Source organism: Periplaneta americana, chromosome 1, assembly GCF_040183065.1.
Source record: "Periplaneta americana isolate PAMFEO1 chromosome 1, P.americana_PAMFEO1_priV1, whole genome shotgun sequence".
In the NCBI taxonomy this organism is placed as follows: Eukaryota; Metazoa; Arthropoda; class Insecta; order Blattodea; family Blattidae; genus Periplaneta; species Periplaneta americana.
In genome coordinates this window covers 167,826,174-167,849,781 of record NC_091117.1, presented here as the reverse complement: position 1 = coordinate 167,849,781, position 23,608 = coordinate 167,826,174, and the positions used below count along the sequence as shown (strand labels likewise).

The following is a 23,608-nucleotide window of genomic DNA, read 5'->3' as shown; positions in this document are numbered from 1 at the left end:
AAAGAAAGTAGTTTGTCAAAATATTGAATAGAGATGACAGTGGTTTCTGTTACCTGCAAGAATTATTTCCCAGTTTATTATGAAAAGTTTAAGGAGCATATTTCCGTTGGCCCAAAGATAAGGGAGCTCTTAAACAACAAAGTTTTTTAAAGTAAGTTAACAAATATGATACTGGAAAGCTTTTAAGGCAGTGGTGGAAGAGTTTCTCGACAATAAGAAGGATGAACAATATGAATCCTTAGTGAACACATTACTACAATGTTATAAAGAAAAGAGCTGTCGGATGTCGCTAAAAGTGCATTTCTTTCATTCGCACTTAAACTTTTTCCTGAAAATTTGGGACCTGTTAGTGATGAACAGGGAGAGCATTTTAATCAGGACATAGCCACAATGGAAAAACGTTATCAAAGTCGTTTGGATCATGCAATGTTGGGGGATTATTTCTGGTCTCTGCAGAGGAACAGTATTTCTGACTACGAGAGAAAGCCACCAAGTAATAAGCATTTTTAGGAACTATGCAGGATGAGTTATAAATTATTTTTATAGCTAATATTTTAAGCAGTTATATAAATTAATTTTATTACTATTTTTGTAACCCGTACTTTTCACTGTCCTTAAAAATACCAAAATATCAATTGGCATTTAAATTGACAAAAATTGCATAGTTTTATTTTTATTTCATTTTTCTTGCATATCTCGTGAACAATGCCCTATAAGAAAAACCCAAAGGTATTTTCGGAATTAGAGCATGGATTTACATAAGAATCAGCTGTTTTCATTCAGGAGATATGACAAAAATTTTCTTTTGTTCCCTAGTGTAATTATATTTTCTTTGTACTGTATACTGGTAATACTTGTTTCAACGAAATTTTAATACAAAGCGTTAATTTCTCTTTAAGTATGAGTAGTACTACCATCTCACTACTGTACTTCAGAAAGCGAGAAGGAATGTGTGCACATGCATATGTGTCTGTACGTGTGCATGAGTGGGTGCATATATATTTCCTCCAATGGTTTCAATTCAATCCACAAATATTAGTTTCTATAATTCTCTTTTAGTATGTTCTTCATATGACCATTCAGATTGGTAAATATCTTAAAAATACTGAAATATTGTGTTTCCTTATGATCCCACACAACAGAAAAATCTCTGAAACCGTATTATCACAATTAGAGCAATATGAATCCATGGAAAGACTTATGGTTTGGCTACTGATCCTAAAAAATTACAAAAACACAAGTATAAGAAAAAAACAAGATGAAAAAGCTGAAGGTTGGAATTTACAGACTGTGATATTATGTCTGTTCTTGAGGTTGAAGGCCCACAAGACCTACAACTTAATATAATAGAATGTTAAGAGACTGATTAACGAGCAAACTGACTCAACTGCCCTGTACTGAATTTGATTGACGTAACACAGGTGGAATATATATTAAACAAATAACTAGTTTATGTATGGAAACGTTTTTGTGTACGAGTAGGACTATTATGAAACTGTAATAATATTCTTCTGTTGTTATAATCCCTGTACTTTATTCAAATAAGAACAGAGCACAACATGAAACGAATTGAATATGGATAATGTGTTGTAAGACAGAAAACTAACTAAAAAGTTCATCTTCAACTGAAATTTATGGTATTTAGAATTAAAGAATTGTCATTAATTTTTAACAGAGATGTTATTAACATTATATTATTTATAAAGTTTTAAGCAGTTCCCTAGCATAATTTTTTTTTCCCATTGTTGGTAACTCTATAGCATCTATTAGATGATTTATAGTTGTGCTAACAGATGGAGTTATTTGTCAACAATGTGACGCTGCAACGTGTGTTCAGGTTACTGCCCAGCGACAGTCCTGATGTATTTTTATACATGTGATGATTGGTTAATTAATATTAACCCGGCACACTCACAATCACACTCACATTCATACAAATTTCCAGACTCTAGACACCCAGGGAATTCTTCTTTTTCAAGAAAAATTCACCGAGAGCCCAGCCCGGGAATCGAACCCGGGACCTCCCGATCTGGAAGCCAGCATGCTGACCAACAGACCACGGAGGCAGTCAAAGCATAAAATTTATGATAAGAAAGTGTGTGCAGTTTATTTATTATAGTTTTTTAGGCAAACAATGAATCTGTAGTTACTTTTAGATAGGTCATGATTGCTTCTCTATTAAGTAAACAGTAAGTAATTTCAATGCTGTTCTCAAGCACTCATACAAATGAATCTATGACAAAGATTTGTCAGATGAGTTACATTATTCTGGATGAGACAGTGGACAGAACTACTGACCTTTCAGAGCTCACAAAGAATCATGTTTGTGATGTGTATATGTGATGCTATGCCTCGAGACTTCCAAGATGACCTTGGTTATTGGGTGTGGACTTGAGATATGAAGGTACCCGCCCGTAAAACTTGACTCTTGGAGGAGGGCAGGGTACCCTTAAGGGGGGTGGAACACACGTATATAAAACAAGGGAGGTAAACTGTAAGGGCACTTCTGAGACACAGCTCGTAAGAAAGTATCACCAGCATGAAGTTCTTGGTAAGTTCACAAATTATCTTAAAACTTAGCTATTCTGAATATTTAGATTTCCAGTGTCACATTACTACTCGTCGTTGACAAATACTGAGCTACTAAGAGATCATTCATTCATTCATTCTTTCTTTCAATCATTCATTCATTCATTCATTCATTCATTCATTCATTCATTCATTCATTCATTCAGTGTTCTGCCCAAGGGCAGGTCTTTCAATGCAAACCCAGCTTTCTCCAATATTTCCCATTTTCTGCCTTCCTCTTTGTATTCTCATATGATCCATATATATCTTAATGTCGTCTATCACCTGATATCTCCTTCTGCCCCGAACTCTTCTCCTATTCACCATTCCTTCCAGTGCATCCTTCAGAAGCAGTTCCTTCTCAGCAAGTGACCCAACCAATTCCTTCTCCTCTTCCTGATCAGTTTCAGCATCATTCTTTCTTCACCCACTCCTTCCAACACAACTTCATTTCTTATTCTGTCTGTCCACTTCACACACTCCGTTCTTCTCCATATCCACATTTCAAATATTTCTATTAGCTTCTCTTCACTTCGTCGTAATGTCCATGTTTCTGCCCATACAATGCTGCACTTCATACAAAATACTTCACTAGTCTCTTCTTAGTACTTTTTCCAGAGGTCCAGAGAAGATGCTCCTTTTTCTATTAAAAGCTTTCTTGGCCATTGCTATCCTCCTTTTGATTTTCTGGTAGCAGCTCATGTTACTGCTTATAGCATGCCCCAAGTATTTGAAGCTGTTCACTTGCTCTACTGCCTCATTTAGAATTCGCAAGTTTATCTTCTTTATTTTTCTTCTGACAACCATGGTCTTATTCTTGTTTGCATTTATCGTCATCCCATACTGCTCATAGCTGTCATTTAGCTCCATTAGCATATCCCTTAATATCATCTCTTCTGCTAACAATGCCATATCATCAACAATTTTATGCACTTTATTCTTCTTCCTCCTACTATCACTACTCTCATGTTCTGAAAACAGTTCTTTACTAAATCCTCCAAGTAGATGTTGAACAGGGTAGATGAAAAAGGGCATTCTTGACATACTCCTCTCCCAATCCTTCTGATATTTCTTCTCCTATCCTGACTGACTCGTTTCATATAAAGATTACTGAAGAGCTTTCTCTCTTTCCAATCTACACCTATTTTCTTTAGGATATTTTTGATCAGATCTAAATTTGCGTAATAGGCTTTATTTCCTGATATTATTCTTGCTTTGATTTCTTCCTCAATAGAGTTATTACCATTCTCTATTTCGTCTAGATATCGTCAGTTTACAAGTAAAACACATTAAGTCAAAAATATTACTTCTGAGAAAAATAATGTGCATAATGTATGTGTACAAACTTAGAATTGGAAAATTAAATACACATAAAGAGAAACAACCAACTATTTTGAGGATTCGGTTTTGTCAAGAGCTTTGAAAATGCCTTTTTCTCAGAGGTAATATTTTTCACTTAATGTGTTTTGCTTGTAAGCTGACAATATTTAAAAGAATTGATTTGTTCAATCTGTTCGTTATTAATCAGTAAATTGTCTAGGTTATTTTTATTTCTCATACATTTTAGATACTTTGTTTTTTGTACATTTATTACTAGGCCATATTGTAGGGATTCATTCTTTAGTTGTTCATAAATTTCAAATAAAGATTTTTTAGTTCTGGCCATTAACATTATGTCGTCCACAGAGACTAATCAATGTTTTAGCTTTGTAGAGATATTACTTCTTAAATTCAGTTGTTTTAGCATACTATCTATTAAAATACTAAATACAATAGCAGACAGGGGGTCTCCTTGTTTAACTCCTGATTCAATTTGAATTCTTCACTGAGGTCATTATGTATTTTCACTCTTACTTCGTTGCCACTTAACAATAATGCAATTAGCCTTATTAGTTTAGATGGTATTTCATTGAACTTTAAAAAAAATCTATTATTTTATTTCTATATACCGAGTCAAATGCATGAGAAAAGTCTATAAATACATGTAATCTAATGTTATATTTGTAGCATTTCTCAAAAATTTGTTTCAATATAAAAATATTATCTATTGTTTATCTACATGGTCTAAATACTGTTTGTAGTTCACTTAATTTATCCTCGATTATCATAGATAATCTATTATTTAGCAGACTTGCATATATTTTATATGCTATATTTAATAACGTGATAGGTCTGTAGTTATCACAGTAAAGTCTATCTCCTTTTTTAACAGATCATTCCATGATTCCATTGTACTGGTAATTCCTCATCATTTCAAATTCTTAAGATTAGTTTGTAAAGTTTCTGTTTTAATATTCATCATTCATATTTAATTCATTACACAGGTATATTATCTGAATCTGCAGCTTTGTTACTTTTTAAATTTTCTATTATATAGCATATTACATTAAATCCAGGCGTTTGAGATGGGCAGGGCATGTAGCACATATGGGTGAATCCAGAAATGCGTATAGAATGTTAGTTGGAAGACCTTAAGGGAAAAGACCTTTGGTGAACGAAGACGTAGATAGGAAAATAATATTAAAATGGATTTGAGGGAGGTGGGATATGATGATAGGGACTGGATTAATCTTGTTCAGGATAGGGACCGATGGCGGGCTTATGTGAGGGTGGCAATGAACCTCCAGGTTCCTTAAAAGCGATTTGTAAGTAAGTATTATATAGCATATTTCATTCCAGAATGGTGGTTGCACTTCTGGTTGATTATTCGTATTATGCTTATCATTCCAAATTCTATAAGTATCTAAGTGATGACTACATAAAGTCATTGACATTCAATAGAAGATGGCGAGATCCTCTATTCGTATTATGACTTTCTGATACAGAAATATTTAATACACTATTGTTATTAAAAATACTACTAAAATATTCCTTCCCTCTTGTCAAGACCTGGATCTTTTGAACTAAAATATTCAGCATTTTATATAGTCTTGGTGATGTACCTCGTTTTTACATAAAATCCCGTACTTCTTTAAAAAGAAATTGTTTAATTTTTTTTAAATTTTGTTCTATTAAATTTACTTTTTCATCTAATCATTTCTTCTTTTTATCTCTGCATATTTTATTGGCCTCAATTCTTTTTCATTTATACATTTCTTGATTAGCCCTAGTATTCACATGTAGAGCTCTCTGACTTGCCTCATTTTTTTCTTGTATCACTTTCTTGCAATCTTCATCCCACCATCCACTGATTGGAATTATCTCCTATCTCTTAATTGTATCATTCGTGGCTTCATTTATTACTTACTTACAAATGGCTTTTAAAGAACCCGTAGGTTCATTGTCGCCCTCACATAAGCTCGCCATCGGTTCCTATTCTGAGCAAGATTAATCCACGCTCTATCATCATATCCCACCTCCCTCAAATCCTTTTCTATATTATCCTCCCATCTACAACTCGGCCTCCCCAAAGGTCTTTTCCCCTCCAGCCTCCCAACTAACACTCTATATACATTTCTGGATTCGCCCATACATGCTACATGCCCTGCCCATCTCAAACATCTGGATTTAATATTCTTAATTATGTCAGGTTTTGTCAATATTTTGTGTCTTCCTGTCCCTAGAAAATATCTAAAAATCGGACTGGGCCCCTTGGCGCCTGGATTCCCCCACTCGAGTGGTGTCCATAGTTTGTACTTTTCCTATGGGTGATCCTACTTATAATGATGATGATAATAATAATAATAATAATAATAATAATAATAATAATAATAATAATAATAATAATAATAAAGCTTCAATCAGATGAATTCATGTCGTCATTACATGGGACAACCTAACACAATGCCGACAATGAGTCACCAACCCAACAGGGCATATCTTGAAATATTTTGAGAAGAGCAAGTAAGACAGAAACAAAGCATCTATAGACCTGTGTTTTTGTTCAAAATCTAATTTACTCCTACCATCCTACATACCCTAGAAGTCAGTGATAGGTATTCATTTAGATCCTGTATAATCTATGAATAATAAACCATGTGGAAATTAATGTCTGGTATTTCAGGAGAATGCAGAAGTATGATATATGTATTGCAGGTCGTTGTTGTTGCCGCTCTGGCCTGCGCTTTAGCCGAGCCTGACTACGTTGTTTCGCCATATGGCTTCAGTTACTCGTCAGCTGTGAACCACTATGCTTCTCCTTACGCCTACTCTGTGTATGCTGCTCCTCACCTAGCCTATGGTGCCCCTGTATCAGTTGCCACTGCCTACCATGCTCAAGATGCTATTGGTCAGGCCAGCTATGGACATGTACAACCTCACCAGGCACATCACGCAGTTCAGGTATACAAATTCATCTCCAAGAACATTGTCAATTATTATTTTACACTTAGCTGCAGTGAAAAAGAGTATTCTGGTACTATTTTATGGTATGCGGCAAAACAAATGACACTGAAATTATTGCTCATCTGCTGTACATGTTTCCCTAGCAACGAAGTATTTATTTGCTGTATATAATAGTTTGACATATTGTGAATTCAATGTTTTATTGATTTCTGCAATTATGGTTCTCACACCAGAGAAAAGGTGCTTATTGTGTAACATTATTTTCTGGGTCCCATGCTGTAGCATCGTGGTCTAAGGCATCCTGCCTAGGACTCGCATTACGGAATGCGTGCTGGTTCGAGTCCTCATGGGGGAAGAAATTTTCTCATGAAATTTTGGCTAGTGTATGGGACCGGTGCCCACCCAACATCGTGATGCACTTGGGGAGCTACGATAGGTAGCGAAATCCGGTTGCAAATGCCAGCTATAACGGCTGGGGAGATCATCATGCTAACCACACGATACCTCCATTCTGGTTGGATGATCGTTCACCTCTGCTTCGGTATGTGGGCGTGAGGCCAGCAGCCGGCTGGTCGGTCTAAGCCCTTCATGGGCTGTAGCGCCACGGATGATTATTATTATTATTATTATTATTATTATTATTATTATTATTATTATTATTATTTTCTGGTCATACGAAGTAAATGTCAGAATGACCCAAGTTTGCTTCACATTAAAGAACAGTATGAGGAGCGATTTAACAAGGAGGCACTAAATAACATAACAATGTTAGCTATTGTTGACAAATTCCATCATACAAGATCAGTCTCATGTCAACGAAAAGGGACAACAGGGCACCCAAGAACCGTCACCACAAATAAGAATCATGGATGACTTCTCCAATAGGTGTTACAGTCCCCAAAGTATAGTCACTTGCTCTTCTGCAACGACACTTTGGAGATTGCTTAATTTCTCGTGGAACTCTATTCCCTGGATCTCACGGCCCTATGCCTACATATAGGGCATGTTGAAAGAATCAGTTTTCAAGACAGATAACCCACCTACAAATATTCCCGAATTACGTGGGAAGATAACGTCATTTTGTGTCCTTACAGCAACCTTTGTTAATCAACATGTTCAATAATCTTCAGAAACATTATGAACAATGTGTGGTACATGATGGTATACATTTTGAACACATACTGTACCAAAGCAATTAAATAACATTTCAGTGTCATTTGTTTTGCCACATATTGCATTAACATATATAGAAACATAAAAGAAGTTCATTGTGTCCTGCAATAATTATCAATAAAATTAGTTCACTTTCTGTGTGATTTTCTCTTTTAAATAAATTTCAGTTAATGCAGGTGTATATTTATCAAAATGAATTAGTACTATTTAAAATTGATTTGTGCCACACTAATTGCACAGAACTCCTTAATCCAATAAAAGTTCTCGATTCAGGGGAACATTTACTTGAAACCAGGAATTTCTGGTAACATACTATCTACACAGTTAACAAATTCAACATCATTTCCTACACAACAACATTTTATACAGTATATATTGAGTGAATTGCCATTTGGTGTTAATTCTTGCACGTCAAATAAGTATTATTATTATCATCAAAAAAATATAATAAAACTGTATATCCATATTTTTCTCAGCAATGAAAATTTTAAACATAAAAATAATATTTTTTTAAGAAAAGTCTGTACACAAAAAAAAGTGGCATATTTTAATAAACGATGCGCCACTGGCATGACCCAGTTGGTAGTGCATTTGGATGCTGATTCAGGACTGTGCTTGAGTGTGGATTCGATTCCCGCTTGGTCTGACTATCTGGTTGGATTTTTTCCCCCAACTATAAGGTGAATGTCAAATAATCACACGGAAAATCCTCGGCCTAATTATCACTGAATACCATTTCACTATCACCACTTCCATCGACCTAAATAATCTAGTAATTGAAACAGACTGTTGAATAATCTACTAAATAGTAAATGGTGCAATATGGATTAAACGTATTTTATCATTATATCAGGCGTTTAGAGCTAAAGTGAATCGAGTCACAAATTTTTTCATAAATTGAATTTAGTTAATTTTCTGATTATTTGGCTTTTCAGTATCATCTTGATACTCTTCAAGTTAGCCATGGTAGGGTTTACTGATGCATTTCAAAACATGAAGTCCACAGTGTTTTAGATTACTGGGAGGGAAAAAACTCCCAACAATAAAATTGATGACTGGGACATACAAAATCTTTTTCGGCCTTTCAGAGCCTTTACAGCAGGAAAAAGAATGCTGACAGAATGAACCTCAACCCAAATTTAAATATCAGTAAAATGTACTGTACAAAATGCAAGAGTGAAGGTAAAAATCCTCTGAAGCAGAAGTTTCATTACCATGTTTTTTCACTCAAATTTAACTTGCATTTTAAACCTCCTATTAAAGATACATACAGTCTATGTAACTAAATGCAATTCAATATGCAAGCCGATAGTGATACTGATGTGTGTAAAAAGTAAGAAGATAAGAAAAATTTGCACCTGCTCAAAGCTAAGCAAACTAGAGATACTCTTAAAACTGATGAAGCTGCAGCATCAGAAACATACATTGCCACATTTGATCTACAGAAAGGGCTCTCGTACCCAAAACTGACGACATCCTTAGCATATTACAAGTGGAATATACATACATAAGTGTTCTGCCCATGGGCGAGTCTTTCACTGCAAACCCAGTGGAATATGTATATATAAAATTTTGGTAACCACTCATTCAACAATCAGAATGGTTACATGTACGTGTAGGATGAAACCGAAGGTGGCAGAGGATCCCAAGAGATAAAGACTGCCCTCGTGAAACATATCAAACAAGATGCCAAAAACCACTCATGTTATTCTCTACTCGGACTCATGTACAGGACAAAAAGAAACATAAAGGTGACTGCTACTTCATGAGCCTGGTGCAAGATCCTCAGACGAATAATAGAAACAAATGACCACAAATTCCTCATATCGGGTAACTCATTTTTGCCTAATGATCGAGATTTTGGTGTTAGAGAGTCAAGCTCAAGAAAATGGTCTCACATTTTTGCACCTCAAGACTGGATTGAAGGATAAAGAATGCGAAGGTTAAGAATTCCTTCAATGCAATCAAAGTAACAACACCAGAGATTTTATCCACCAAAAAACTTGAGAAAATGATAGTCAACAGAAAGAAGATAGATGATGGTCAACCAGTTAGTTGAGTGGTTGGAAATGAGGTGGATGAGGTACGAGCAAAAAGAACTTTGGACTCTGCAGTTTAAACTACGTTGAATACACAGATGAATTTCTCGAATGTGTCCCATGTCTAAGCCAGAGTCTAAATTTTTGAGTCAGCAAGACCCCCCCTCTACACAGCACCAAGGGCAGTCACCATAGAGGAGAAAACAGATATGATGTCTCTATTACGATTCATCTCACCTATGGCGTTTAACCACTTCAGAAACTTACGGACAGAAACAGTCACAAGGTTGATGGTCTACCAAAATTACATAATTTCAATGAATGATGAGTTGAGTTGTGAAAGAAGACTCATTGTTTTTCTTGCAAAGAAACACTAAAAACTCCATTATTTACATATTTTGCCTAATTTATTCACCTTCATGATAAAAAATATTCAAAGCTAAAATTAATTAATCTACTCTTTTTTTTTTCCTCAAAATGTGATTCAGAGTTAACTAACAACTTGCAGCTGAAATGTCACTCCCTATATTTAAGTTGATCTCTTTAAAGCAATGTTGAGCAATAAAATTACTGCTAGCCAAATCAGATAATTCACTAGAGAAAATTAATTTTTGGTCAAATTATCTCAAAACTATGTCTCATGGACTTGATTGACTTTAGAATTAAGCAACTCATATATTTTACGTAGTAACCACCACACACACAGTTTCATGGACAATTATGTCAAACTAATACATTAAAATCTAGTGTACAGCCGTCTTGAAAATAATTTTGAATAATACACAGTTACTGAAATAAGCATATGATATTTTAACAATTTATTGTGCTAATATAAAACTCTTTCATATAACATGACAATAAAATGAGATAATTGTACTTTTACTTACACTATGTAAATTCAAACACAGATATAACAACAGTCTCAATATCCAATGTTCTATTAAAATTATATAGCTGATATATTGCCCATATAAAATAAAATCGAAAATTTTCACGAATACACACAAATCACAGTTAATGATCACATAATTTAATAATCTCTACAGGATGCAGCTGGCAACAAGGTTGGAAGTTACAGTTTTGTCACTCCTGAGGGGAAGGTGGTGAAGACAAACTACATTGCCGATGCTAATGGCTACCACGTCACCAGCAATGCTGTTCCTGTTGGCCCTTCTGTTGTGCCTGTTCCTGTCGTCGATACCCCTGAGGTGGCTGCTGCTAAGGCTGCCCACCTCCTTGAAGTCGAGAAGGTTAAGGCCCGTGTGCGCCGTGCTGTTGTACCAGCCAGCACTGCTAAGGTCGGCAATATTGCCTACTCTCCCCCTGTGGTGTACAGCCATCCTGTGGCCTACTCTTCCCCCTACGTCCACCCCTACCATGTCGTGTACTAATAAGTTAAATGCTTGCAACACTACCTTCTGCTAGCCTAAAACCTGTAACTAAGTAGGACTTCTTTCTGTAATTGTGTTTGTGTGCTTACTGAATGCTGTGGAACAGTGTATAACTGGGTACAAAATAGATGTATGAAAAATAAAAAAATGCAGTGTCTTCAATGTCTAATTCTTTTCCAACATTTATGACATGTCATTAACAAAGAGGAAAGAATCATTTTAAACCAACTTAGAATTCCTAGAATAGGCCACAGTGCAAACAAAAAGGAAAAAAAAAAAAGTATCACGAAAATGACACCCATTTTCTCAATACAGTTATATGCATTTTGCAACAACTGAGTTTCTTTCACACGTAAATTAAATCACTTACCATGCACCTAAATATAAGATGATAAACTTTCCTTTTATGGATTGCACACAAAAGGCATTCTTTATAATCCCAAAGGAAGGATAATTAACTTCATTTATAAATTGTATGACATATGATCATTAATTTTGAACAAATTTACACAAAATAACTACTCATATACTCAGTGTCTGGGATGAACCGTACCGATAAGAAAGTTTCGTAACTCAGCAACTAATAAATTTATCTAAATGATGTTTGCAGAGAGTCAGAGAAACTCACCATGTTTTATGGTGGCAACACCACAATTCCATTCCTCGTGATTTTTACTAGATGTTCAATTATTGTTAAGTTTTTTGTTAGCAACACTGTTATTCCATTCACTATTGCTGTCATTTTCGACTTCATGAAGTCTGCTGAGCCAAAAGAGGTGCAAATGTGGAAATTTACTGGTCACCATAGAAACTTGACGAGTTCCCTCGTCTCGTCTTTTGCAGCAAATGGTATTTGTGTAGATTTGTTGGTTGTTGAGTTATTTCTTATAGTATTCGTCCCAGACATTCTGCATTGTAATCATTTATAATATTATATTTATTACTTACAAATGGCTTTTAAGGAACCCACAGATTCATTGCCGCCCTCACATAAACATATTATTTTTATTTACGAAAAACGCATTTAATTATGATTCAATGTCAAAGATGTTAGTGGTTTATAATGAGGTTCTAAGCACATTTTTTTATTCGGAAATATTGTCATTCCAACTTTCATAATCTGTTTCTCTTGAAATTCACCCACACATAAACAAGAAAGGTTTACACACGATGAAGAATAAGCCTTTAAAAAAGAGGGCTCCTTCTATATTTATGTAGTCATCTGGCAGGAGGGAGCAACAACTACAATTGAAATTACAACGAAAAGTAAAATAATTTCTGTATGCAATAATGAATTTCTTTAGGAAAAGCTCTTTCCTAGATATGAACTGTCCAATTCCATTTGAAAAAAGTCACGAATAAAATAGTTAACTTATTTGGGGTGATTCATAAAATTTTATCACCACTAATGGAGCATTTTCCTGAAGTGGTTTGGAAAATATTTTCCTAATAAAATTTTTTCCTATCTCACATAATTCAGGAATAATAATTAATTTTCTAAACGTGTTGGTGTGAATAGAGCACTCAAATGTCAGTTAGGTCTCCAGATTTGACACACCTTGATTATTGCTTATGGGGGTGTATGAAGGATCTTGTGTACCAGATTAAGGTAAACACACGTGAAGAATTAATTGTGTGCATTATGGACACCATAGCAATCATCAGGAACAGCCCTAATAAGTTAAGGAATGTGACACATGCAATTCATATGCGTGTGGAGACAAGTTTGAAAATCTCTTGTAAAACTAAGAGTTGATGAGCAGAATGAAGTTTACAACAATTACGGTAAGCAGTTACAAGGGTAGGAACTCTATCCATTTTTGACTTTTCTGTGGTGATATTAAATTTTGCCACTAATTTCAAATTTTCAGTAACCTGTAACGACTTAACTATAAGTCGAATCCTATTCTTTTATTTTTTTTATTTTTATTTTTTTTATTTTTTTATTTTTTTTTGCGAGTGAATGGCCACCCTCTGCCCAGTCGATTTCTGCAACTTCCTCCTGAAGGTAGCTGAGAAAAGCAAAGAGAATTGAATGAGCTTTTACTATCAGGATGTTCAGCCAGCGATGCCAGGCCTCACACATGTTTGTTGTCCTTGGAAGACCTTGTAGAGATCAATCATAACAGTTCCACGTTGCAGGAGGAAAAAGCTGCACCCCTCGACTGTGACCACACCTCCTGCATAAGTGTCTCCAATGTGGTTGAATATGGGCGCAAGGGAATCGTGGGCATTATCGGCAAGGCTGTCGAAAATCTCCAAGACATCCTCTTCCGGTATGAACGCGACGGCAATCAGGCTGTGAAAGTCATCTAGAATGTCTTCATTTCCTTCCTGCAAATATTCTTCCCTCAAGTTTCCTGCCTGTAACCTTCGCCAGAAAGCTTGTTCAAAGTGGAAAAGACAGCCTGAAATTATGCTATTTGGAAATGCTTCTTTTACAGCAGAGATAGCTTCTGTTTCGTAATTAGTGCATATTCGGTTAGGAGCAAGTGGTCGTTCAAACTGCCGTCGCACTTCCGACTTCAGTACTTCAAAGAGTTCGCTGCTATTCTGCGTCCAAGTAATGCAATAACTAGCGGCAGCCATTTCCCATGCACACTTGTATGTATTGAGTAAATTTGGCAAACTACATTCGGTGCACTTTTGAAAGTGCCATCCAACACACAAAATTCTCCATGCACTAACAGCTTTACATATGTGTTGCTGCTGAATATCATCATCTTTTCTTCGTCTTCTGAATCATAATAAAGAACCCACTTCTCACACCTAAGTGTAGTCTTGAATTTTTCCGGCAAATTGTGGAAAAATGCAATGAACACTGGTTTTAAATTTCCCCCTCAATATCTAAATTGACTTGTTTATCTACAACATTCAACATTGCTTCTTCGAAGACATTGTTGCTATGTATCCTGTACAAATATGAAGCCTGGACCAAATAGAATTTGTTAAGTTACCGAATAATCCGGTCACGAATTTGTTATGGAACCAAATTGTCCAGGAACAAATGTTTTGGGACTGAGTTACTTGTGGGATGGATTTTCGGGGACGAATTGTCCGGATCCCTTTTAATGAGTTAGAATTTCTCTTGAGGAGTTAGCATAAACTTGAGATTGAATATTATGATCTCTATAGTTTTGGGAGAATTTATATTGTATCCCTGGCAAGATTGACATCCATTGTTGATATTGGCTATTACTGCAGCATATATGTAGTGATAAGCTTTCTGCAATATTGCAAAAATGCAGAAATCACTTTGACAGCGTGTTTTTGTGCTGAAAATATAACTGGATTACAAATTCTCTAGTTAAAATGCAACAGGGATTTAGTACAGAAATTGGTGTGTGCAATGTTCCAATCAAGCCAACAATTTGTCAATAGTGAGAAAACTGCAAACAATTAGCTTGCTTCTTAGCGAGAGTGGAAATCATAAGACCTGTAATGCCACAAGCTTGTGTGGATGATGTTCAAGGAAGTTCACTGACCTCACAAAAGAAATTGTTGCTTCAAATACTTGGGGTATACTATAAGTAGTAACATGAACTACTTCCAGGAAGTTAAAAGGAGGATAACAATGACAAGAAAAGCTTTTAATATAAATAAAAGCATTTTTGTGAACCTCTGGAAAAAGAACTAGGGAAGGGACTAGTGAAGTACTTTGTGTGGAGTATGGCATTGCATGGGGCAGAAACATGAACATTACAACGAATTGAAGAGAAATGACTAGAAGCATTTGTAATGTAGACATGAGAAGAATGAATCGTGAGAAATGGATAGACAAAATAAAAGCTGTACTAGAAAGAGTGGGTGAAAAAAAGAATAATGTTGAAACTGACCAGAAAGAGAAAAAGGAATTGGCTGGGTCATTGGCTAAGAAGAAACTGTCTATTGAAGGATACACTGGAATGGTGAATGGGAAAGAAGTTCGGGGCAGAAGAAAATATAAGATGATAGATAAGATTAAGATACACACAGATATATATATATATATATATATATATATATATATATATATATATGGATCGGATGCAGAGATGAAGACAATGGCAGAAAAGAGAGAAAACTGGAGAATGCTAGAATTGCAGTGAAGGACCTACCCTTGGCCAGAAAACTATAAATTAACTATGAATGAATGTTATGATTTGGATCCCTTCAACATATTCTAATACTGTACATATGAGTTGTACATGTATATGACTGATAACCTTACACACTCATACTGGCAACAATTACCAAATTAAATAAAAATATATTATGGAAAGTGCATGATCATGTTTAGCCTAGAACAGAAAACCTTAATAAATTCAACCTACATTATTTCAGTCAAGGGTATTCACTGGCTTTGAAAGAAAACAGAAACATAACTTATTTTTCTTGAGCTCCAGATAAAACTGTAAGATTTCCTTTATCCTTCATTTTCATGCTTTTAAATCCTATTTTCAGTTTCAGGATGTCTTCTCTCATAATTCTGCACAATTTATGGAAAAACTATTTTTGAGTTCTTCAGTGTTTTCCTAGTCACTGTGAGTACTTTCATATATGTTGTTCTTAATGTAAATTTTGGTTCAGAATGAATGAATGAATGAATGAATGAATGAATGAACAGATCGTACAGTGAAGTGCACCAAGTAAATCAGGATATATTAAATTCTATGCAAAAAATATTACTGTCGCACTAAAAGTATGAACAATAATGAACAAAACATAGAATATCTTACCTTTGCCATCAACTTGAATGGGTTTAAAACCAACAATTTCAGCACGAGCTTGCAATTTCGTCTGAACATTCTCGGCACCTTCCTTCATTTTGGCCAGGATTCCTAAATAACACAAAAAAATTTGTATGCAACAAAATCCATACCTCATGAAATAACATTTCCCTGTAATCACAAAATGTAATAAATCCTTAAATATTAATACAATTAAATCTCTTCGGTATAAAATACAACTCTTTACAACATTGTAATGAGATATTAAATTATATTATAATGAACAAATTTAGCTATTCAGAGCCATCATTTTACATGGGCTTGCTTCCAGTGGCACTGTGGCTCCAGACACACACCACTCGCCTGCCAACTCTCCAGTCGCCATGTGGCTGGCAGTCAATGGACCAACACAACGCACACACTTTCTTATACATCAGGATAAATCAGATGAACAGACAAGGCTAACTTAGTGCCATTATTTTGTAAAAATTGTGAACAAGTCTAATATTGTTTACATTTTCAAAGAAGCTTTGAAATTGTTATCTTCGTGCTTCAAGACAGATGTTATAATGTTGTAACAAATTTTCATTCACACATTGCAATTCTGCTCGTGAAATGTTTGCTATTTCTTCTCATATGTTATTTTGTCGTTTTGTATGGACGAATTTCAGTAATTTTGTTGCTTAGTGTTCTTCCTCAGCTGACTCTGATTGCTGGGCTAACTTAGAGATTTTTATGGTGCACATTCCAATCGAGCACTGATAACACTGAACTTCTCCTCTGTGAGAAACATGATATCTTCGATTTTTTTTATTCAATACCATTTTTGTAGTTTTGAATTTGTTGACTATTTTATGAACTGTAGATCTGTCAGGCAGATAAACCCCAGAAAAGCATTCCTGAAATGCTCTATGATACTGAGCAAGTGATTCTTTTTTTATAAAGTTACAACAAATGAAAACTCTTTGTTCTGTACAAAATGTCTGCACCATGACTCAAGAACTTACAACTCAAACTGCCTTGCCTTGTTTGTAGCTGATCTTGCATACCATATTTATTGCTAACTATTCATGGGCAGGCACACTCATTCACTACATGAACAATGTGGAAAGTAAAGAAATAGGGAAAGATTAGCAGGTACGCAACAGAAACATCTCAACGTGACTGACTGGCAGGGTTAGCTTAGTAGCAGATAACTATCGATCCTAAAGAATTTATTTTGTTTGTGCTGTCTGTACCTGTCTACCAAAGAATTTTATTGTGTCACAAGAGGAACTCACTTGTCAGCTATGTGAACTCAGATAATAGACAACTTGTAGTTCTTTGATATTCTTTACACTGCTCAATATTTAACAAATTTTTTATGTTCAGTCATCAAGTAAAATGCAGGGGATTTCATACTCTAACAAACAAAATAATGGACTAAATAAGTGATTTTTCTTTTAAAACGTATAGAAACTCTCCAAGTTTATTTTCCACCTTAGCAAGCTTCAATGTGAGCTTGATTCACAGCTCTTCAGACAATGCAATAGTCAATTTCCCTCTAAGTAGGTTGAATTGTGTCAAGTTTGATGGTTGCTAACATGTTAACGTTTCTTTCTTTCAAGTGATAAAGTTACAGATGTTCTTCAAGTACTTTTCATTTTTTAACATATCTCTACATGACCTCGTTGAGTAGAAGAGAAAGCTTCAAGGCCTTGACTCTGCCGGGTAAAATAAACTAAATCATTATCATCATTATCATTATTATTATTATTATTATTATTATTATTATTATGAAGAAGAAGAAGAAGAAGAAGAAATTCATGAATATTAGATCAGAGCTTCTTGAAAGGCAGAGGAGGGATACAATTTTACACATACTAAATTCAATTCAATTTGCAACCAAGACCTCTTCAAGTGATATCGCTATCCAATGCTTTTGCTTCAGTAATAATAATAATCCGTGGCACTACAGCCCGTGAAGGGCCTAGACCGACCAGCCGGCTGCTGGCCTCACGCCCACATGCCGAAGCAGAGGTGGACGATCATCCAACCAGAATGGAGGTATCATGTGGTTAGCACGATGATCCCCTAGCCGTTATAGCTGGCATTCGCAACCGGATTTCGCTACCTATCGTAGCTCCCCAAGTGCATCACGATGCTGGGTGGGCACCGGTCCCATACACTGGCTGAAATTTCATGAGAAAATTTCTTCCCCCATGAGGACTGGAACCAGTGCGCATTCCGTAACGCGAGTCCTAGGCAAGATGCCTTAGACCGCGACGCCACGGCGCGGGACTTTGCTTCAGTAAAATCTCATTTTAGAAACCTATGGATCAACAATTGGCTCTCTTCTGACAAAGGAAAAATTTTACAGTCCGTACAAAAGAAACCAAATGACCTGGAAATGTACAAAAAATTTCCCAGACATGTTCAAACATTTTTAACAAGAGCCAGAACAGGTCACATTGTCACACAATTGTACCTACACCGATTTCACCTTTCTGGTAATCCTACTTGTCTGTGGTGTAATAATTATGATGAAGATCTGGAACACATTATTCTATACTGTCCATCCATAAACCACGAAAGAAGTAAATTAAAATCATCAGTACCAGTTGCAGAAGCCACAGCCCTGCAGTATATATTGACTACACCCCAACTCTGGCTACTAGCAACAGCCATTTATGATGAACACCGATCAAAATACCCCTCATTTCTCATGAAAAACAAAAACTGAATAGTCTACAGTGGACTTTAGTGGACTTTATGTTGTCAGCAAACAGCTGGATACATTAAGAAGATTGATTGATTAAATTCAATTGAAACATGAAATAAAAGATGAAGATTGACAAACTTATTGAATTTGTGAACCAAATGGTAAATAAATTTATAAAAATTAAAACTATTTAAAATATTTTTCACAGATAAAGCTACGTTATACGTATATCACTGGCAGCATTAGTCACTACAAATGCAAAACTTGAGGTTCACAGCAACGAGATTCATGAGAACCTATATTCGTGATACCAGCTGATGGTTTCACTGTTAAGATAGCTGAGGATTGGATAACAACAACATTCGTGATACTCTGAAAGTAAATGTGTGATGTGAGTTGATGCATAATTGTATGTTATGGCTACAGACTCATGAATTTCTTCAAATTAGGATATGTAAAACTTCGTAACCTGCATCACCTGTAAGAGAGGATCACCAAAACGACAGCAACAATCAAGCATTACATAATTTCAGCATTCTTAGAAAGAAATTTAACATTGCCTTAATGTCTGCAGAGACACTAATGGCACTCTCACACTAAGTTTACCGAGGTAAGTTACAAAACTTTGAGAGTTTTTATGCAATTTGAAAAATAAATCACTTATTTTACTCCATTATTTTGAACATTAGTACGAAATACCAGACAACTTATTCAATGACTCTGTATTTTGATTAACTATGTTTGTTGACTTTATTAATCACAACAGCAAATGAATAATGTCATGAAGATGACACATAAAAAAAAATCTATGCATTCCATAAAAATTTAGTTTCTCATGTCATAAGTCACATTTCTGTCTATGTTACATAACCACAATTTTACATTACATTTTATAGCCAATCTCTGTTACTTTGTTCATCAGGGATGTGTGCACGCACATGCATACATACAGATACACCAGGGCTATTTGGAAAGTTCATAGCTTGACATAGAAATAATATCAGAATTATTTTGAAACAATCTTATTTTTCAACATAATACTCCCTGAGACTAATACACTTGGTCCAATGGTGTTACAATGCTTTTATACCCTTCTTATAAACAGGTTCTTTGATGTTTACAAAAGCCTTCGCTGCTGTGATATGCTCTGTACACAGTTAACCTGTTTCCACTGAGTCGGAGACAAAACACTTGACTTTACTCACGACAAGGAGCTATCTGAATAGCTCCTCGTTTACTTTCAATTTCGTTCCATAAATAACATGCTCCATTTTGATTGCCTAAATTGCTCACTTTCTCAGGCAAAATACATGTTCACATGGTATTTCACGAGTGTTTAAAACAGCCGCTAAATCAAAATTAACCTCTTACCGCATTCTGGGACAGATATGGCACATACCAGTTTTATATTCATATAATTTATAATATAAGCATATAATATTTCAAACTGCATACTAGGACAGATATAGCACAAGGTCAAGAATTGGATTTGCCATATGTGACATCAGTTGAGAAAGAAAGAACTACTTAAGTTATTAGAATATTAAACCGGTGTATGCAAGATTGTCCCATGCAGTAAGGGTTAAAGTCCAGAATATTTACATCATCTTTTGCTTCCAATTTGGTCTGTGAGACCATTTCTGCTTTCTCTTTATTTCTATCATGTTCCACTTTTTCAATCTGTTTTTCTTCTCCTACGTCATTAGGCCTGGCTGCTTGCAATAGCTTCCATCACAACAACATCTATAAGTTGTTCTGCAGAATCAATGATTCACGAATGTTAAATGCTTCTTCCTTCTATTGGTTTTAATGTAAACTGATTGTAATGCCAAATTAACGAATGTGATACATTCGGGGTTCTCTATTTTACTTATGTGAACTTACTGCAAAGCCAAAATCGCGAATGTGCCACATTCATTGTTTTGGCACAACAAATAAAGCAAATGTTACAGCTTCATGAGGAATGAAATTGCTATAACTTGCTAGGAAATGAAGATACAATATTCGTGCTTATCACAGAACTAGACCATCTTAAATAAATGCCAGTTTTGCACATATCTCAAAATCTCAATTATGGATAAGGGGGATGACATGCAATGTTACGGAGCTTCATATAAAGAGAGTTTGCAGGAATATCATTTCTCTGGTATGAATTGATTAATATAAATACAAAGAAATTATCATTAGCTGCACACTTAGGAATAAGAAAAGTAAATCAGTTACAGTATCTACTCAATGTTTTAGAGGAAAAATAAAAGTATAAAGAAAGAATGTATTAACACTAAATATAATGCACAGAAGGAAAACTTATCATTCTCAAATATTATAAATAATTCAAACTTTTTGGAATAAATTAATACAAGCAACTTATGGCTGACATTAAAAATGGCATCTGAGGTGCTATTAAACTCATACCAGAGTTATGAGAGATAGAAAAATATGAAAACATTTTCCCACACATTCATGCTACAAAATAAAGGCACATACTATTAAAAGGATATATAGTTTTTGATATGACCACTTAGGTTAAATCCCTCTTAACCACTACAATAAAAATAAAGTATTAAAGCAAGAAAGATAAAAATATCTCAATGTGACATTTATGGAACGAACAACAATACAAGAAATTTAAATATTTTGATTCTGTTTTTTCAGAAAAGCAGCAAAGCGTCACAAAGTCCTATTCGAACTTCAAATGAAATTGAAATCTTAGCACAAAACTACATGTGACAACTAACACAACTGATGGTGTAATGCCACAGTGATCTCTACTCATGTGTAATCAACAGCATCAAAATACTGTATAGTTAATACTGATAACATGTAGCCACTTTTAAAAACCAATGCTACAAAAATGGATTATATTCTACAGGATATGTACCGTAAAACGAGGTGACTTGATACGTTTTGTTGGTTAATGTTTCGAAATGAAACATCAACCTAGAAAACATATGAAGTCTCCCAGCATATAAAACGGGGAGACTAGACATGCTGGGGGGACTTTATACATTTTGTAGGTTGATGTTTCGGTTCCAAAACATGAACTTAAGAAACGTATCAAGTCACCCTGTTTTACGGTACTGCAGCTTTCAGTATTTCTTTTGGTTATTTTCTCCCTTGCATTTTTACAGTTAATTTTCTCCTAATAAAAGTGAAATGTCCTAGTTTTCACACGATATGAAAACACTGTTGATTTCACTCAAGGATTACTAAAAATATGTAATGGCATGGCATCTTTATATAATATATTCAGTCCACATTTAAATCTTACATGCTTTACATGTTAATTATTACACAATTACTAGTGTATCCTGTTACTGGCACTTGGACTTTCATTTTATCTCCAAAATCGTCCATTATTCAATATAAATAAAATGTTTCTTAATTATATGCAAGACATCAAAATTCTTTACTAAACAAAATGGTTTTAACATGTGAGAATTCTCTTCTTTTGTCTCTAAAATGTCAAGTTACATTGGTAGTTTTGTAAACTGAGACATCAATTCCATCACAGCAAAAGAAATAAAAAGAATTATATTTCATCCAAAATCTAAAAAAACAGTGAAACAAATTAGTGGAGTAAACCAAAGGAAGTTAGTACCATGCCTGTCCTTTTCCTTGAGAGTCCGTTCCAAATCACCAGCTTTGTCCTTCACTCGACCAAAGAAGTCTGCCACATGATGTTAATAAGCATTAAGAAGAGGAAAAAATGTTAGCTTAAAATGCAACAAGCTCAACAACACAATAGCTCAAACCCAACATTACAATAAATATATCTTGCAAAAGACATAAAAACATGGAACGATGTTATACGGGCCTAAGGGCCGTGGTCTGTTGGCACTGTTGCTATCATACATTTCGTCTGCTGCTCCGGCAGACATTATCAGTGGTGTGGCACATGGGAGTGCAAAGATCTCCTTAGCGTGCCGGTAACGACACCATTACCGGCACGCTAAGGAGATCTTTGCACTCCCATGTGCCACACCACTGATGATGTCTGCCGGAGCAGCAGATGAAACGTATGATAGCAACAGCGCCAACAGACCATGGCCCTTTAGCCCGGATAACATTGTTCCATATAATGCTGGCCATGAAAGCCTACATTCCAAGACATAAAAACAATCATTTGAAGATCTTGTTCAAGGAAAATGTATTTTTGCTAAATGTAGTTTAGTTACATTACATTAAAATATAAAGAGATATCTTACTATTAACTTCAGTAACATGCGCACGCACGCACGCGCGCACACACACACACACACAACACACACACACACACACACACACACACACACACACACACACACACACCCACCCACCCACCCATGACAGAACAGAAATAGGACTGTAATGCTAAAAGATTTTAAAAGCCTGCACATTGATGGGGCTGCTGCAGACCTCACAAGAGGAAGTTCCGCGCCCTTTCAATGTGCGACTGACACTTAAGTAAACTCGCCTCAAGTAATGAAGGTAATATGCGAAAAATAAGGCTTCTATTTCAAAGGCTTTAATTGAGAAAAATCCAGAACATGATTGCAAGAAATTTCAAACGTGCTGTGTAATGATATTACATTAAAAGCAGAACCTTGAATACACTTACAGAATTTATAAAATTCTTGTAAGTTATACTTCCAATTATTTCAAAATATAGAATGAAATTTAGTTTCATACTATTTTAGAAAAGAGAATGTACAATTTATTAAGTTTTTATTATTTTTTGCCAACAAATGAACTACGAAGTCC

General features: G+C 35.1%; 2 protein-coding genes across 9 annotated transcripts in view; one reads left to right on the top strand and one right to left on the bottom strand.

Moving 5' to 3' along the window:
* The window catches only part of Rbcn-3B (WD repeat-containing protein Rbcn-3B), a 117,915-nt gene that overhangs the window by 36,118 nt on the left and 58,189 nt on the right, over nucleotides 1–23,608 (bottom strand). For 6 of the 8 annotated variants that reach the window (XM_069831838.1, XM_069831852.1, XM_069831843.1 and 3 more), the window contains 2 exons: nucleotides 22,467–22,535; nucleotides 16,174–16,275 (listed from right to left, as the gene is read on the bottom strand). In XM_069831838.1, coding sequence (XP_069687939.1) covers nucleotides 16,174–16,275; nucleotides 22,467–22,535 — 171 coding nt within the window. The remainder of the gene's footprint in view (nucleotides 1–16,173; nucleotides 16,276–22,466; nucleotides 22,536–23,608) is intronic. The other 2 variants (XM_069831876.1, XM_069831885.1) reach the window with 1 other exon arrangement.
* LOC138703755 (cuticle protein 7-like) lies at nucleotides 2,398–11,612 on the top strand. The gene is made up of 3 exons (XM_069831908.1): nucleotides 2,398–2,551; nucleotides 6,604–6,849; nucleotides 11,111–11,612. The coding sequence occupies exons 1-3, from the start codon at nucleotides 2,540–2,542 to the stop codon at nucleotides 11,453–11,455; spliced, it is 603 nt and encodes a 200-aa protein (XP_069688009.1). The 5' UTR covers nucleotides 2,398–2,539; the 3' UTR covers nucleotides 11,456–11,612.

Bases quoted from the DNA above. Each gene is read 5' to 3' on its own strand.
- LOC138703755 (XM_069831908.1), top strand. The intron at 6,850-11,110 runs GTATACAAATTC...TAATCTCTACAG, and splicing joins AGGCACATCACGCAGTTCAG to GATGCAGCTGGCAACAAGGT.